The 17,832-nt window shown below is 39.2% G+C and overlaps 1 protein-coding gene across 1 annotated transcript; it reads right to left on the reverse strand.

The window, feature by feature from the left end:
* Nucleotides 1-126: 126 nt before the first annotated feature.
* LOC134224433 (spermine oxidase-like) lies at nt 127-16,867 on the reverse strand. Its single transcript, XM_062703776.1, has 6 exons — nt 16,630-16,867; nt 16,242-16,573; nt 15,728-16,175; nt 14,867-15,666; nt 578-1,768; nt 127-508 (listed from the first exon to the last, which is right to left on the reverse strand). The coding sequence occupies exons 2-6, from the start codon at nt 16,412-16,414 to the stop codon at nt 211-213; spliced, it is 2,910 nt and encodes a 969-aa protein (XP_062559760.1). The 5' UTR covers nt 16,415-16,573; nt 16,630-16,867; the 3' UTR covers nt 127-210.
* Nucleotides 16,868-17,832: the final 965 nt, after the last annotated feature.

The following is a 17,832-nucleotide window of genomic DNA, read 5'->3' on the forward strand; positions in this document are numbered from 1 at the left end:
AACTGAACCTTGTCTCAAATGTTATACATTGATCCGTTAAAAGAAAACAGGGTTATGATATTTTCAATTTCAAAATTAGCCGTCCTGAACACCAAGGCCTTTCGGATATTTAGAAAACGTACTATGTCTTGCCAACAAGCATGCTCTATTTTATTTGACATCCACAAAATTCGCACAATTCACAATTTAAAGCATGTAGGAAATGAGAATTCAAACAAGTTTTCCGGCTTGCTCCATACCGGACAGAAACGCACCGTGAGCAGTAGAAAAATATTTTTCGTGACATGCTTCACCAGCAAAGCTTATGGTTGCCGATGATGATGCTGATGGTTTTTGTGTCTGGAGCATGTCTTGTTCTGGATTTCGCTCTATCTCACCCGTCAAACGGTCGTATTGATTGCACACAATTGGTTCCTGTAATACCTTCAGGAATGTTGGTTCGTAGTCACAGTTCACGGAAGTGTAACTGTATGAACCTCGGATGAAGGGATTGGAATTCCAACGGGTACTGAAAAAGATAAAAAAAAATGTTAAACATTACAGTATGAAATTTTGTATTTGTTTCACAATTGCTCACCAATAATATCGAATCGGTTGAGGTACTTTTTTTCGTGTAAATTTTTCCAGTAGGAAAACGCAATCGTTAACAATTTGGGCATCAGAGAGCTTTTCCATTTCCAAGGCACCATAACTACCGATCCATCCGAGCAGAGTGTTCGCCGGTCCAGGATTGACAATGTCAAAACCGGAAAGAAACCTCGTCCAGTGGGCTCCTTTCTCAAGATTGTCTTCCCAGATCAGTTGGAATCCTTCTGCATCATCCCACCACGCGCTCTCAAATTGTAAGAATATTTTATTGATCGTGCCGAAACCTATGTTGCGAATTGATCTCCGAAACGATTTGGGAAGAGCGGGTTGGAAAAGTAGATTCGGTGTGGCCTTCAATACCCCTAACGAAAATGTCACTAATAGATGTTGGCAACTGTAACAAGTGCCATCTGAGCATCTCACAAGCACGCGTGAGTCTACGTCTTTCCACCGAATTTCGGTGACTTCCTTTTTGTACAGTATTCTATTCGATCCGACTTCATCGACCAAACAATTGACTAGAGCTTGAAATCCATACTTCATGTTTATGTGAGCCTGGCAGCTCTCTCCGTTAAAAGAATAACTACCCCACAATTTGGCGGATACATCTGACATGGTAAGACAAGAGTTATCTATCACTTGAAACCGCATGTGCCATTCTAGAAGTTGATTAGCTAATTTTATTTCATCAGTTGTTAAATTTGGATCTAATCTTTTTTTGAATTCCTCCCTAAGGAAGATCTCTACCGAAGACGGGAAACTATCATTTTCTTTTTGGGCGAACTTCTCGCAATCTTCCAGAATTTGCCCAATAAGGAAATCAACCTTCTTCACTAAGAAACTGTCTATCTTAAGGCCATCATTTCTTATGTATTCTCCTAATCCTTCCTCGGATAATTCTTCGTGTAGTAAATCGTAACTCTCCGCTATTTTGTACAGTTCGTTCTGCTTCCCATGCAACCACTGTGCTCCGGAATCAACCAATTGTTTATATTCTTCGTCCAGTCCACCAAAATGATGCATCTCAATCGTTTTGATCCTTCCGCCTGCCTCGGATTGCGCTTCTAGTAGAAGGAAGTTTTTCTCGGTACCAATCAATCTCTTTGCAGCACCCAATCCGGCTATTCCAGCACCTAGTATCAGTACGTTCACATCGGAGTCCACCTGGCACTGCAACGGGCTGCCGACGGGAAAAACAAATTCTTCCATTATTCAAAATATGTTTCTAATATAGTCGTCTACGGCATTTTTTAAAGGGAATTCTTTTACTGTATTCGCAAATTAATACTCGGTCCTCAAGAGCATTACATTTCAGTACAAAATGGCTTACTTGGTTGGTTTATTGGCACAAAATCGAACTTACAATTTAGTATTAAAAATATAACATCTTCAGTAGAAGCAGGAATGGAATCTGGGGCTTTGGTGTTTAGGTAAGATGTAGTTTATAAGTAGATAAGTTTATAATCGCAACGAAAATTAGGATATGAGCAACTAAGAACACGCGTGGTCTTAGAGATGTGCTTTCCTGTATGAATGAAAGAAAATAGATAAAATACAAAATTGTAAGAAAAACAAAACAATGAATGGAACAGAATTTCGACTTTGAACATTTTCACAATGTGCAGTAGAGTATTTTTTCATTCTAATTGCTCTGAAAATCGCTTTAAATAAAGTCATCAGAAGATTGTACGTGTATACGATAACTATTAACCCTTACAGTTATCAACCCCCGTTTTAAAAAACAAAAGTAAACATCTATTAGGCTGTAACTCTTTTGTTTCTCAACTTTCTTTTTCGCAACTTTCGCTAAAAGAAGTGGAATTTATTTATTTTTCAGGAGCTTTATGGATTTCCAAGATTTTCCACTTGGTTCCGAAGTTATTCCGGATTTAAAATTGGTGTTAGCTTGTGGCCGCGTTGGTATTGTAGACCCAGTTGGAAACCGAACTGCGGTCTCGCGACAATCGCATTTTCTCACATTTCCGGATGTCGCAGCTGCATCTCGAGTAGTGCGCATCTATGCCATAGTCGTGTGCATTATAGGGTGCCAATGGAATGTATGGAAAAAAAATAGCCATCGAATTTCAAAAAATGACATTGCTCACAATTTTCATTGCTCAAAATTTCCCCCTTGTTAGAAAAAAAGTTTTGTTTAATTTTGAGCACCCCTACACCCTGATGTCTGATTTAGATCAAATTTTGCATAGGGGGATATTTTAAGTTGTGGGGCCCAGGGAGAGAAGGTGGAGCACTGAATCCCTACCCCAACATGTGCGACATCTGGATTTGGTTCTAAACTGTAAACCACAGTGTTAATTCTCTACCACCTTTTTGTTATGGCGAGGCAATTTTTATGCACACTTTTGTTTTCGATATTTTATGAAAATTAAACACTCAATCATGCAGCAATATAACGATGTGGTATGCTTGAGATACCTGCTTGATTATAGGGACTCGAAAAAGAATTTATTTGCAGTAACTAACCGAATATAAAAATGTTCACATTAACGATTGCGCCCTAACACCGGTTCTAAGCTTCGATGCAGAGTACACGAGCTTTGTTCGCCAGTGACAGGCGTATGAGGCCCTTGGTGGGGCCCTCCTTAGCCGTGCGCTAAGATGCGCGGCTACAAAGCAAGACCATGCTGAGGGTGGCTGGATTCGATTCCTGGTGCCGGTCTAGGCAATTTTCGGATTGGAAATTGTCTCGACTACCCTGGGTATGAAAAACAAAAATTAGATTTTCGACTTTTTCTTTGGTCCTCTCTTGGGAAAATTTCATTAGTAAAAATTTCAAAACTTTGATGAATTTTAGGCATTTTTAAATCATGTCCGATTGAGCTCAAATTTTGCATGGGGTCATATTTTGGGGTAATAAAACTTGTGTGCAATGTCGCTTTTTAAATTCGAAAAAGTCATATTTATTGGCACCCTAGAGTGTGCAATCATGTGCACCATTCGCGATGCAGTTGCGACATCCGGAAATGGGATTGTCGCGAGAGCCCAGTTCAGTTTTCAACTGGATCAACAATAACGGAAGGGTTAAAAGCGTTGTTATAATAGTGCTGTCCAATGAGCAGCTCGAAGTTGTTCCCGTCCTGCTCGTTCTTTTTTGTCTACAAATGGGCATGAGAGGGATGCTTCGAGCTACTTCAAGCTGCTCATTGGACAGCATTAATGTATGTGGGCAAACAGTATGTTGACTTTGGCAATCGTTTCGATGAGAAGACGAATTTTGGATTAGAAATGTATTTTCCCCCACAAAATTCGGTTGGCTTATAAGGGGGTCCCGTGGCGTAGTTGGCTACACGTTCGCCTTTCAGGCGAATGGTCATGGGTTCGATTCCCAGACCCTACCCAAAACCCTCGTCAGTCGCCGGATGCACAGCCTATGCGGTGGCGTATTGGGGTGCACGTCTCACCGTCACGGCTGTCTGATGACGACTGACAAGTTGTTCTTCTCGGAGGCATTCCTCCAACGTTACCCGGATAAATGACAACCGGACAATGCAACGATCATTGGATACACGACATGGACAAAACGAACACAATGGACTCACGACGAGATGGACCGACAACGACAACAACAATGAATTATGGAAAAATCTAAAAATAGATTCTGTGTGGATTCTGGCTGCAGAATACCACAGTAGATCTTGGCACAGTAGCGGTTAAGTAACACAGAGTGCCTATCAAATAAATAAAAGAATAAAAAAATAAGAGAAACGAGAATTCGGTTGAATATGGTTTGTGAAACTTCAAACGAAGCAAAGTGGCGAAATGAGCAGATCTAGGTACTCCTAAAAAAGGGTGGAGTTTGAGGACGCGAAACAGCTGTTTCACTTTCAGTTTCAAGTAATAGGAGCTTCTCAGAACCATAAGGCGTTATGTGTACTCTGTGAGGCACTCTGCAATGTTACGTACTCGTAAATCGAGTCAAGTATGAGGCATTGAAGATGGCCTGACAGTCGAGGTCGAAATACGTATCTGGAAAGATAACAAAACGTGGCGGAATTAAATGGAAAGTACTAAACTAGTCCAAAACAGTTGAATAAACCCCTGCTTCTGTGCACCTGAAGATCCAAAGGAAGAAAGTCCTCGGCATCAATCTCACGTCAAGTTTAACATCTCAAAAACTTCAATCAAATTTATTATTTAACCACACAATGCTAGCTGCTTAATTGTTAATTTACAAATGATACAAATAGTTTTGAGTGCGAAAAACATTAATAATAAGTTAATAAGTTGGTTAAATTATAAACATAATTTTGTGTTGCGACATGGTAACTAACTGCATAGTTATTGGTTTCATAGAAAAGTCACTATTTGGTAACTGTTTCTGCAACTTAAAGGAACCATTTTGGCCTCTTTTTTCCAGTATTGGTCACTAAAGTCACTATTTTGAGCTTCCAGCAATGTACTCAAACTATCTCAAAGGATCAGACCGAATTAAATCTGTGCTGCGCCGATTTCTACTATACGCTCTGCGAAAACTACAAAAGGTCGAAGGGACAAAAGGTCGAGTGCAAAAATATTAAAAATCTGTAATACTGAACACATGAAATAGACAAAATATACAACAAGTTTGGAAACATGCTTCCAAAGCAAAATTTAGCTTATAGCATTTCCCAGAGATTTCTCCTTCTTTATTTCATGGGCAGTTCTTTAATTAATTTACGGTTGACATGCAGGGCATTCTATGATTTTTAAAGCTAAATAATTAGTGCTCGTTAGATCATGCACTTGCAACACGTGTCGCTTCTCCCGAGGAGACGAAAATAGCTTAATAATATTAAATCTTGATAAGATAGCAAAATGAGATATGGACATGATCGATATAAGAGATTAAAGATCAGGCGACAATATCACAATTTTGCCCTTAAATATCATGATGAAATCAAGTTATGTTATTTGTAAGAAGTGATCAATATCAAGTGCTATTGGCTTGTTCTTAACCATAGCATATTTTGATATTTAAATAATATTTCGGTGCAAATGTTTGATATTGTTGCCTGTTTTTTTTTATCTCTTATATCAATCAAGTCCATATCATGTTTTGTTATGCTGTTCGTGGCTTCTGCCCGGGCTGTCAAAACAAGCGCGATCCTCCATAATGTGCAGAAACATGGCGAGCATTGTGTGGAGTGTGTGAGTGCACGTTTGAGTGAAATTATGTGTTAGTTGTGGCATCTTTATATCAGTGTTGTACAATTTACTATTTTGCCGCTACCCATCGGGACTTCCTTTACATTACCTTCCCAACAAATTTCCTTTACAATGTCGAGCATGGAGATACAGAAGATCATCTGCAGGGGCGTCTCGTGGACTTTTGCTACACCTGTTCTACCATGCTGATAAAAAAAATATTCATCAAGCTGAGTGCACACTTAAATCGAGAATTTTAGCTCGGTAATATTTTTTACTGATTTTATTCGGTAACATAAAATTTGAAACGAGATCTCAGTTAATTTAAAAGTATTTACTGATATCTGCAAACATTTTTACCGATGTGTCAGTTGCAAATATAAAATACTGAGTTCCGGTAGTATATATTACCGAGCAACTCTGTTCTAAGCAAATACCCTGCACTTGTCAAAAAATAAACCGAATGATTCAGTAAAATTAAATACGCTTTACTGAGCCCTCGGTAAAAAAGTACCGAGTCATCAGTTTTCAACCAAATGTCGCATCATTCGACGCCATATTGATTTGTAAATCGAAACCTCATGGAGTTTGATGTCATTTTACGAATTTGTATCGAAGGTGATGAGAAAATTCTGGTCTTATCGAATATTCAGGTTAGTTCAAACATGTTCCAGGATACTTGCACTAAATAATTGTTTCTTTATAAATTTCTAGGCGAATGAGAAAAAATATCATCAGCGTACATCGTCGCTACTGCCGCGTCATTACTACGTTCCACTAATACGCTAAAATCTTATGGGTCTGGATCTAGAACAAGATGCCAGGTATGTAGATTCAATAAAATTACTGTACACAAATATGATTTTTCTTTAAATTACTTTCTACGATTTGTCTAGATAATTGAACCATTGAACGGCAATGAATTTCCTTACCGCTATATTTGTGAATGCCGGGCGTGAGTGGAACAGTGCTAGTGATGCAGTATTGGAAGAAGATAGCCAGTAAAAAAATATTCTCTATATATAAGTTTTCTGACTCAAAAAATAAATATGAACACCTGAAATTGCATGTGTTTTTTCCTTATTATTAATAATAAAAGTGAAAATATCATTACATTTTACTCGGTTCTATGCATTACTGAAGTCGGTAATATGTTTACAGATCAACCAGTATTATTTTACCGACTGCTCAGTAACTATTACAAATCTGCTCTGTATTTTTTGACAGTTCGGTATCATAACCGCTGAACCGAGAGCTCGGTAATTGAATTCGATTACCGAGGTGACTACCGAGAGCTCAGCTGTTGAGAAATCGGTAATCCATTTACCGAGCCCGGTGAAAATAATTAAGTGTGTGGTTTCGCATGAAAGTTGGGCATTTAATCTAATATTACAACCTTTTCTTGTACAACTTAACCAAATATTAGAAAAACAATTTAAATAGAAAAGATTTACAAAACAATAAATGACTTATTTTTCTCTTTTGTTACAAAAATGTTTTAAATTTAGATGCACTTAAAATTTTAGACTCGGAAATCGTCTAAAATCTAACTTGGTAACAGTTGGGCAATAACTGGATATTGCTCAGAATAGAGATCTTTCATATCGGCTCATTCCACCATTCAGGGTACACGGGTCCCATCGCCGCTAATATTTAAACTCTCACATATTTTGTTGCTATGAAAGAAATGTTATTAACCACTATTAGTATAATAATTATAATATATAATTAGTACATAATTATACAATTATTGTTTGATGCGACCCCAGATTGTGACGACCAATGAGTCACATTTAGAAGCTGAAATGTGTTCCAGATATTAATTTTTCAAATTTAGTGAAAACTATACCTTTTTCTCTATGTTGATTGATTTTGAGTATTCGTAAAAAAAGCATTATTTAATGTCTCTTTTGAAAACGCAAACATTAATTTAATATTGTTCTTGATGCATTGCATCAGAAAAAAGAAAAACAAACTGTTTCCAATCATCGGCGCCGAAAGCGTGCGCGATGGGCCTTTCGGCAAAGCACAGCCCGACACTACGATCGAGTCTAACCGAAGGTGCGTCGCGTCGTTGATTGTTCTCGCAGCGCGTCGAACGGATTTGATTCCTGCGCGCATAGCAGAACTTGCATCTAAACGTGCTTGCTTCGCATGCGAAAGAGGATGATGTGAGAAAACGGAGAAAGCTGGCAACGCTCACGCTGGTTCTCTGCGCGCGGAGAACGAGTGAGCATACCAAGGAGGAAATTATTTCAAATCATTTGTCATGGCGCAAAACTTTAAATTTTACTTCTGGCAGCGCTGCTGTTGGTTCTTCATTATAGATCGTACGACTGGCAAAAGCTTTCTATGTGATGGGGTGTGGTTTTTCAGAGAAACACACATTTAGCTGCAATTTGACTGTACGCCAAGCATGTGGCGTTAACTTGATCTGCCTACGAAATATTTTGTTTCTTTAGATGTTTAGATGTTAAAATCATTGGAAATATTACGTGAAGCTTTGTTTAAAAATTTACTGAGTAAATTATTTATATTTTATAATTAATTGCCAAGATATTAATTTCTTACTTCTGACTTACAAATGGTTACCTGTTCCATGAACAGGTAGAACGTATGGACGAGTCGCCCCTCATCTGTCTCTTGTTGAAATGATTGTCAAATTAATTTTCCACTCCTCATCCTGTATTAGTTGTGGATGATATTGGTTTTAATTCAACGTGACACTGTTATTGGTTTTAAATTGAGAATGATACACCATAAATATAGACAAAACATAGTAAGAATGGGTTTTTAATTCCAAGCTGTGCGTATCACAATTAATTGTATATTATTCGGCGATTCAACCATAAGAACAATAATGTTACACAGCATAATCTTGGTACATAATCAACGGTTTATGATCATGGTGTCAGTTGTTAGCCGTCGCTCTCGCTCGTACTAATAAAACGTATAGTTATTTTGCTACCGTGCTTCATATCGCAGAAAATGAGTATTCGGGAAAATACATTGGTGGTAAACTTTAGTGTTCTTCCAGTGCGGCCTGTCGTTGGCATAGTGCCTACATTTCTGGAGAGCGAAATAAATTTGAATCTCGCAGACGTTAAAAGTATTACACTCCACAATACACGCAATTGTGTATTTATTGAAATGGTGGACAATGGTACTGCGCAGCGCTACGAAAAAGTGCATAACATAATGCGAGTTTTTATTTGTAATAAGAAGCGTTTCAAGATTCCCGTATATGTGGATAGTGAGGCAGTGAACGTTGGAAGCACTACTTCCCCGGTGTTCCAAATGGTGTACGAGTGCTGTAAATAAGGCTCAAACAGCCTATACCGTCCTTCATCACATTCGGGACATACGTATGCTTGGTAACTCATCCGTATCAGCCGAAAACTTGTAGATGGTATTCTAGACCAGTACATCTACAGCAAAAATGTTCGGAAATTACCGTACCGAATAGGATCGAAACTTACAAGACCGGTAGTTCTCTACGAACACGAGACCTGGACGATGCTCGTGGAAGACCAACGCGCACTGGGAGTTTTTGAAAGGAAAGTGTTGCGTACCATCTATGGTGGGGTGCAGATGGCGGACGGTACGTGGAGGAGGCGAATGAACCACGAGTTGCATCAGCTGTTGGGAGAACCATCCATCGTTCACACCGCGAAAATCGGACGACTGCGGTGGGCCGGGCACGTAGCCATAATGTCGGACAGTAATCCGGTGAAAATGATTCTCGACAACGATCCAACGGGAACAAGAAGGCGAGGTGCACAGCGGGCAAGGTGGATCGATCAGGTGGAGGACGATTTGCGGACCCTCCGCAGATTGCGTGGTTGGCGAAGTGCAGCCATAGACCGAGCTGAATGGAGAAGACTTTCATGTGCAGCACAGGCCACTCCGGCCTTAGTCTGATAATAAATAAATAAATAGGATCGAAACTGCAACACTACAAACAGCCCCCTCATCATCAAGCGAAAAACCATTCTCTGACGCAGATTCCCCCCCCCTGGTTGAAAGCAATCGTACAGCACTATCTTCCTCTGATTCGATGATTCGAGTGATGGACTCCCAACTAGAGTTTCCATCCCGGGACATCCCGGGACGAAAGATCCCGGGATTTAGGAAAATTCGGGATTTCCCGATTCCCGGGATATTATTTTTGAAATCCCGGGATACCCGGGACAAAAAATCTTTCCTTACTTTAGGCTTACTAATAGTGTGTATGCTCACAATTTGTATTTGCATTGATCGCCCAACGCCAAGGGGAACTCTCTCACAAAGAAAACACAAGACTAGAGTTTTCTTTACCCTATGGCGGTCTACTGACTGATACTTCTGCCAGCAACTGAAGCACTCTTATATTTAAACAACAAGTATCTACAATATATCGCTAGCTAACAATATTCCTTGATATTACAAAAGAGCAGATACATCTAACTGGTGTATAGTTCCTGCTTATCTTCCGTCTATAACGATGAGTGGCACACTATCCGATACATATTCCAGCATTTCTCTACACAGCCTGAAATATTTTGTAAACTTACAGTAATTTTGATGCACATATTTGGAGCATAAAAAAGGATGCAAAAATAAAAGCTTTAATTTTAAATCTCAATTGATTTAATTCATTCATTGATGTGGAAATAGTTTTAATAAATCAAATAAAGCTTATATTTGCTTTTCTATTTTATTCTGTTTTGCGATTCTATTTTACGCGTAATTTAATTATCATTTGTGCACACCTCGTTCTTCTCGGCCCTCCTAACACCGAGCTAGTCATCCTGAGCTCTACGTCCCCTATGTTTATGTTTTGGTCCGAGTTCCTTCAGGACTTCTCTTGACCAGCTTCTGAATGTTTTGGATTAAAGATCTTCTTAGACTTTTGCTGACCTGCCCCGATGAATGCGGTACAACGCTACCCATGATCATGATCCCACTGCGCCACGCGACTTATACAACCAATTCATGGATCCTATACTGCGATTACGTCAAAGATTAGGTAGTTAATTAGTTGGTTTCTGGAATTACCAACTGGGTTTAATTTGTCTAGTTTCTGGAACCATTCCTGGGCCTTTAACCTGTTGATGAATAGGGGGAGCTGTAACTGCTGGCAGAAGTATCAGTCAGTGCAATGGAGTATAAGGAACTTTACTATTGTGTTCTCGTTGTGACTCGTGAGCTTATGGTCCCAGTACGATTCCACTGTGCATCTTCTGTCTACAGCGAGGTGTCTGACACTACCTAGTATTGCCACAGAAAATACGTTGCTTGAATTAAAACTTAGAAACTGTCTAAATCCAACATACCTATAATACAAACAATCAAGCCTACTTCGACGGACAGCGAACATTTGTTTCAGAAACCCTACTTTCCGATACAAACGCAAATACTATTTGCTTTTTGAAGTCAAACCAAGGATCGATTTAAATTGAAATTGAATTTAGTTTTAATTTGAATTCTGTATCATCTGGCCTTTCTAAAATATGAACTTTACCCCTAAACTTCGAAAAAAAAACTTTTTCAAAACAAAAAAAAAATGTAAAATTCCCGGGATCCCGGGATTTCCCGGGATATACAAGAATTTTCATCCCGAATCCCGGGACAGCAAACATGGCCGGGAAATGGAAACTCTACTCCCAACAACGAGCAAAGGCGCGCTTGCTAAAGCAGACAATACCAACAACGACGATGACGAGGATAAAGCATCAGCATCCAGCTCAACGACAGAATCTGATTTTCATCGAAGCGACAAACAAAATGTGGCTATCAAAGCGAATAGCAAACCTAAACAAGAAAGTTTGCGTGGAGCAGTGTGCCCAGTCTATTGGTCATTCCGACAATAGTTCTGGGAAAAGTGATAAAGTGTTGTAATTACTTAAAATGAAATTGTAAACACAAATTTCAAAGAAACTCGGCTCCGTTATGCCTAATGGCGTATGAGCCTATCAAATAAATAAGAATTAAAAAAATAATCATGGTTGTACATATGCATATTACATATTGATGGTGGAAGTTTGTGTAAAAATATGAAGTCGTGGGTGTAAATCAAGATTGGTCCATCGTTCTCACGAACAGTCCGTAGGTCGGATATCTAAATTGCTCAAAAAGGTGTCTTGTATTACAATTTACTTGTCCAATAGATACGTTAATTCCATTATAAAGTCATTCTAAGTTGTTGAAAACATGGCCCAATCCTAATCCTTTTTCTTCGTCTTATTGGCATCACATCCCTCACTGGGACACTGCCGCCTCGCAGCTCAGTATCTTTTTATCACTTCCACAGTTGTTAACCGCGATGTTTCTAAGCCATATTGTGGGAAAATATCCACGAAACTGTGACTACAACCGCGCAGGAAGTGTTAGGCACTGCACAGCAACGTCAACGAAATGCTTGGTTTGATGAAGGGTACCAGTGAGTTACGGACGAGAAAAGTGCTGTTAGGAGTCGAATGCTAGTGGCTCATACCTGTTCAAACAGAGAGCGGTACAGTGTAGCAACGGCAGAGGAGAAACGAATCCACCGCAGAAAAAACAGGCAACACGAAGAGAGTGTGATAGCTGAATCGCAGGAGAACATGGATAGAAATGATATGCGGAGGTTTTATACAACTGTCAATGGTGCGCGGCATAAGACTGCGCCAGTGCCCGCCATGTGCAATGACCGAGAGGGGAATTTGCTGACAGACAAGACTATGGTGGCAGCCAGGTGGAAGGAGCACTTCGAAGATTTGTTGAACGGTGAAAATGAAAGTGTATTAAGGGACATGATGGACATAGTCGGCAACGGGCAAGCTGTAGAACTACCAACGCTGGACGAGGTAAAGAAGGCTCCAAACGAGCTGGAAAACAATAAAGCTGATGGAAAGGACGCGTTCCCGGTCGAGCTTCTCAAACAAGGAAGTGAGCAGCTGCATCAATCAATCCAGCACATTATCCAGAAAATATGGGAGGATGAAGAACTGCCCGCCGGCTGGTTGGATGGCTTCATATGAGCTGTGGCAGATAATGTCCGAACATGGTTTTTCGGCGAAACTGATTAGACTGATACGTGCAACGCTGGATGGCTCGAAATCAAGTATCCGGATTGCAGACGAAGTATCAACCTCGTTTGTGACCTTAGACGGATTGAAGCAGGGTGATGCACTTTCGATTTTATTGTTCAACATTGCACTCGAGGGCGCTATTAGGAGGTCTGCTCCTGGGCTTTGCGGACGACATCGACCTCATTGGAATCGATCGCAGAGCAGTAGTGGAGGCTTTTGTCCCACTGAAGAGGGAGACAGCGAGGATAGGCTTAACCATTAACTCTACCAAGCCAAAGTACATGGTGGCAGGTAGAGATAGAGGAAGACCTAGTGTTGTTGGTGCTGAGGTAGTGGTGTGTTAGAAGTTGTTGAAGAATTTGTTTACCTTGGAACGCTTGTGACATGTGACAATGATGTTTCTTGTGAAGTGAAAAGACGTATTGCGGCTGCGAATTGGGCCTTCTATGGTTTACGTAACCAGCTTAGGTCCCGCAACATGCAGACGGAAACGAAATTCGCTCTATACAAAACTCTGATTTTACCAGTGGCCCTTTATGGACATGAATCATAGACATTAAAACAGGCGGACCGCTTCATTACTTTAACATGTTCAAATAAACCATAAGTAAATGCATCGCTGCATTCGTAACGCTGAACTAGTGTATAGTTGCTTGACAGTTGATGAATAAATGCATCTTTACATCGTTAAAACTTATCTAATGCAATTAGCATTTAATATGCTGATATGTGATTGATTACATGCATTAATTAATGCATGGTGGTTACTTGGGTATACTCCAGGGAATTCTTGGATGAATAATTGTTGGTTGCGTATCCAATTTGGTTCTATGGGTCAAAACAAGCATGAACCCGCCTTTGTCAGCTTTGAAATCATTCTTTGATTTGATTTGGTTGATTGAGTTGCGTTTTTATTATTAACTCACTTGGTCTCCTCTACACGGAAGACTTAAAGAAAACACAAAAGAACAGATGGGTCACAAAAAAAAACTATTTATAGTCGACATAAACTAAGACCATCACTTTTAATTGTTAACAAGCATAGTCAAGGCGATGTACCCGTCGTTTCCGAGCAGTCAGTTGTGGGAATCCGAGAGTATATCCCTCAAAACGAATAGTAGGAACCCCGAAAAATGTTTTGAAAGCTTCGCGAGTCATTCGGTTAATTTGCAGAATGGCATAAAACAACATCTGAACATGTTTCTTACGGATGTTATCTGTTGTTCGAAGAAAGCACTCACGACCGTGTTTTTTTGTTTGCGAACAAAATAATGCCATACCTTTTTTGTTGCCTTTGATCCGCCCGTACTCGCCAATAAAGCAAGCGCCAGAAAAATGCAGGCTGCCAAAAACGCAGTTCTTACACGATTCTATCTTAATGCTTTCATGAGATCAGTGATGGGAAATGTCAAAAAAATGTCATGGCATTGCTATTACTAATTTCGTAATAACTTTTTCCAAAAGTCATTTACAGTTCGGATTTTTTGATTAACATGTAGTACTTAAAGGGTCCTAAAACTTTGTCGAACAGATCATTGTTCTAAATACAAAGTGTGAGCCATGAGAGCGAGATTAAAAAAATGTCATGGAATGTCATGACATTAATGTCATCTGACACTAATTCGGCTCTCACGCCGCCAATATCATATTTAGAGATATTACCTATTAGAAAATGTTTTCGGGTCATTTGAGGGCTATATGTTTATATGGAAAACATAATTGTAAATGACTTGTGAGAAAAGTTATTAGCAAGTTAGTCCCATGACATCGATATGACATTTCCCGTCACTGCATGAGATGAACGATGACAAATGACTGTTAGGAGACTGTTAACAGCTGATTTGAATAGCGGGATTTAAGAGAAAATGTTGAAATCACACGTGCTTTGCCATCGAAAACGATAGGGGAGGACTGTGCCGCTTATTGTAATAACCATTTCGGAATGCTGAAGGTTTTATCCTTAAGCGATGTTCAGAGCAGTACTTTAAAATAAATGATACAAAAATTTCTAAACGAATGAGAATTAAACAAGTAACATGGACACTCAATTGTAAAATATAACAAACAAGTAACATACATACCTTTGATACAACCCAATAAGCCTGTTAGCCTCACGCCATCCGGTTTCGATGGCGCCATGTACGGTCGAGTAATAATGGTCATGGGTAGCTTCCCCAGCAAATTGCACCACGGGAATCCCTATTGCGTTAGATAATGGAAGAGCCAAGTGTTCAGCGGAAGTATTTAGCAAATCAGTTGTCACGGAGCGGAAACTGTAAGATCCTCTGAAATTTGGGTTAGAGTACCACTGTGTCCTTCTGAATGTCACCGGTTCCGGGATGTCAATGTGTTTCATGAACTTCCTCAATAAAAATACGCATCCTTTTCGCACTTCCTCGTCACTCGTTCTCTCCATACGCCTGGCATTCACTCCGGATATCCAACCGCAAAGAATGTTAGGCTGAAAGTCTACTGTATAGAATCCGAAAACATCCTCCATCCAACTATTCTCAGATGCGCGAATTTCCTCCAGATCGTTTTGATTCCAGAGAAGGCTCAGTCCTTGCCACCCATCAGACCAGAACGGTTTGTCAAACTCCAAATACAGCTTATCAACCGTACCTATTGACAAACCTTTAATAGCGTTTTGCTTTATAGCGGGAAGCTCAGGTGTAAAAAGGCTTTGGTAGCGTTCCTTCAGAACGCCCAATGATACTGTACAAATAACGTGGTCAGCGTCGTAAACACTATTGTCAGTACAACGAACAGAAGCTATGTTGTCCGGATTGGAGTTCCAGCATATATTTGCTACAGTTTTGTTAAATTGAGTATAATCTTCAATGTTTATGGCATCGATGGAATTCGGCGAAGGGAATCGTTTCTGTTGAATTGGAAAAATTAAAGAAAAACTAGTAAAGGTTCAAGAGCAATCCATGCCTTACCATCAATATGTCAAGAATTGTTTTGTATCCTTTATCTTTCCAGTTCAAAAGGTGATCTCCATCACACTCCCAGTACTGTAGATAGCCAGCCCCTGATGTATCGAACCAACAGTCCGAAGCCTCTATAGAATTTTCAAACTTGTGGAAGAATTCTAAAAACTGGAAAGCAGTTTCATTGTTTATGTCTACGTAATCCGAAGTATTAAGAATTGTTCGGAATTTCTCCAATACGAATGACCCTAATGAACCACGATAACGGCTTAGCTCATTTCGATGTGATTCTAAAATCGACCACATTGCACTCATTAGTTTTTGGCTGTACTCCTGTGGAACCTTCTCTCCGCTCGACTTAACCAGTTCGAAGTCTTCGTATTTAAAATTGTTTGAACCAAAAACATTCAACTTTGAGCCCAGCTCATAGCATGCATTGCTCACCTCTCCGTGACACCTGGTAATAACATTCATGATTTAATACCACGTAGGTATGGTGATGTTATACAAGTTCGATACGTACCATTGAGCACCCAAATCTACTACATTGGAACCAAATGGAATCGTGTGGATGCGCCCACCGATACGATTTTCTGCTTCCAGAATGGTTAAATTCGTATATCCTTTTTCGATCAATCTGGTTGCAGAGGCTATCCCTGCAGCCCCAGCGCCAATAATTACTATCCTGGGATTCATGACTTCTATATTGGTAATTATTCTCTAATATTGCACGTAATCGAGCACACTTTCTTCTGCTCCGAAAAAGGACTGAATCAAACTAGTACTTGAGCACAGTACGAATCCATTCTGTACGATGATATCAATGATGGCAAGGTATTATGTGAAGATTAAGCGCTATTGAATAAAAAAAATAAGTTTTTCAAAACGAAGAGATAAGAATTGAGAGATACCTTTTGCGGTTTTCTAAAATAATAAAGTCCTATATACCGCATTGAGGTGAAAATGTTGACAATCTAAACATTAGATCTGCCAAACTAATACTATAAAAGTACCTACTGCAAATATTGGTTCGATCGTATATAACGCCACATAATTTTTTTTACTAAATTTTATGACGAAGGGAGATATGTGATGTTATTATTTCGATTGAATTAAATACTCCTGGAAATTCTTTGTTACATAATTTAAGGAAAAGGTAATTGTTGCAAAGGTTTATACTTCATTAACCTTCAATCAGAATCAGCTGGGAGACCGGGAGACTTGCCACACAAATGCATTCACAGCTTCTACGCTTATAAAACATTTGCCAATATTTAGCGCATGGTTACATGGTTGTGTTAGTGCACTTGCATGCAACTTGAGTAGTGGAAACTTGTTTGAAGGAATAATTTCCAGCTCCAATTTAGCGTTATTTTTTGAAACTTTAAAGTAAGGTTCGCATTTTAAAATTACTCCAGTGCTGAAAATACATGGCAAAGAACCACCGGAAACCTAAGGGAAACCAAAAACAACAACACCGAATGGAACACATCATACATACCAAATAGAAAAGAAAGCATAATTATCACAATACTTATACTATAGCGGGTATACTATAGCGACCCCCGTGGCCACTTGGCTTGAAAGGAACCGGAATCAACCTGCACTACAAGTGGCATAAAAACCAATGTGAAACTCATAATACTCACTTTTTTGCACTCGGTAACGATACGAATGTAATTTGAAAAAAAAAAAATCATTCAGCTTCACGAGCTGACGCAATATGATACCCAAAACTATAAATAAGAAAACGCGAAGACAGCTAAAATTTAACCAACTCCAAAGAATGTTATATGTCTCTAGTTCAAAATGAAGTTTGCGATCAATACGGGATAAAACCCTTAAAGAGAAAAAATAAAAATAAGTTCTTAGTATTAAGATTAAAATGTAACATTGTACTTTTCGGTAACATGAATAACAAGTAGTTAAGATGTCACCTAAATGAATGATATACAAACAACTCCAATACTATTTCATTCAATTCATCTGATGACAAGTGAACACATTCCACTAAACCTCTAAATAACTTATAAATAATACTAATATCTGACACATTTAAATCCAATACCCTAATTAATTAAAGTCATTGGCGAAAATAGGGGGGGGGGGGATTT

Source organism: Armigeres subalbatus, chromosome 3, assembly GCF_024139115.2.
Source record: "Armigeres subalbatus isolate Guangzhou_Male chromosome 3, GZ_Asu_2, whole genome shotgun sequence".
Classification (NCBI taxonomy): domain Eukaryota; kingdom Metazoa; phylum Arthropoda; class Insecta; order Diptera; family Culicidae; genus Armigeres; species Armigeres subalbatus.

What these genes read in the sequence shown, in the direction of transcription:
- LOC134224433 (XM_062703776.1), bottom strand. Translation starts at nt 16,414, where the DNA reads ATGAATCCCAGGATAGTAATTATTGGCGCTGGGGCTGCAGGGATAGCC. An exon ending in CTTATTGGGTTGTATCAAAG is followed by an intron (nt 1,769 to 14,866) that starts GTATGTATGTTA and finishes TCCCGTCGGCAG; the next exon opens with CCCGTTGCAGTGCCAGGTGG. An exon ending in CAACCGATTCGATATTATTG is followed by an intron (nt 509 to 577) that starts GTGAGCAATTGT and finishes TATCTTTTTCAG; the next exon opens with TACCCGTTGGAATTCCAATC.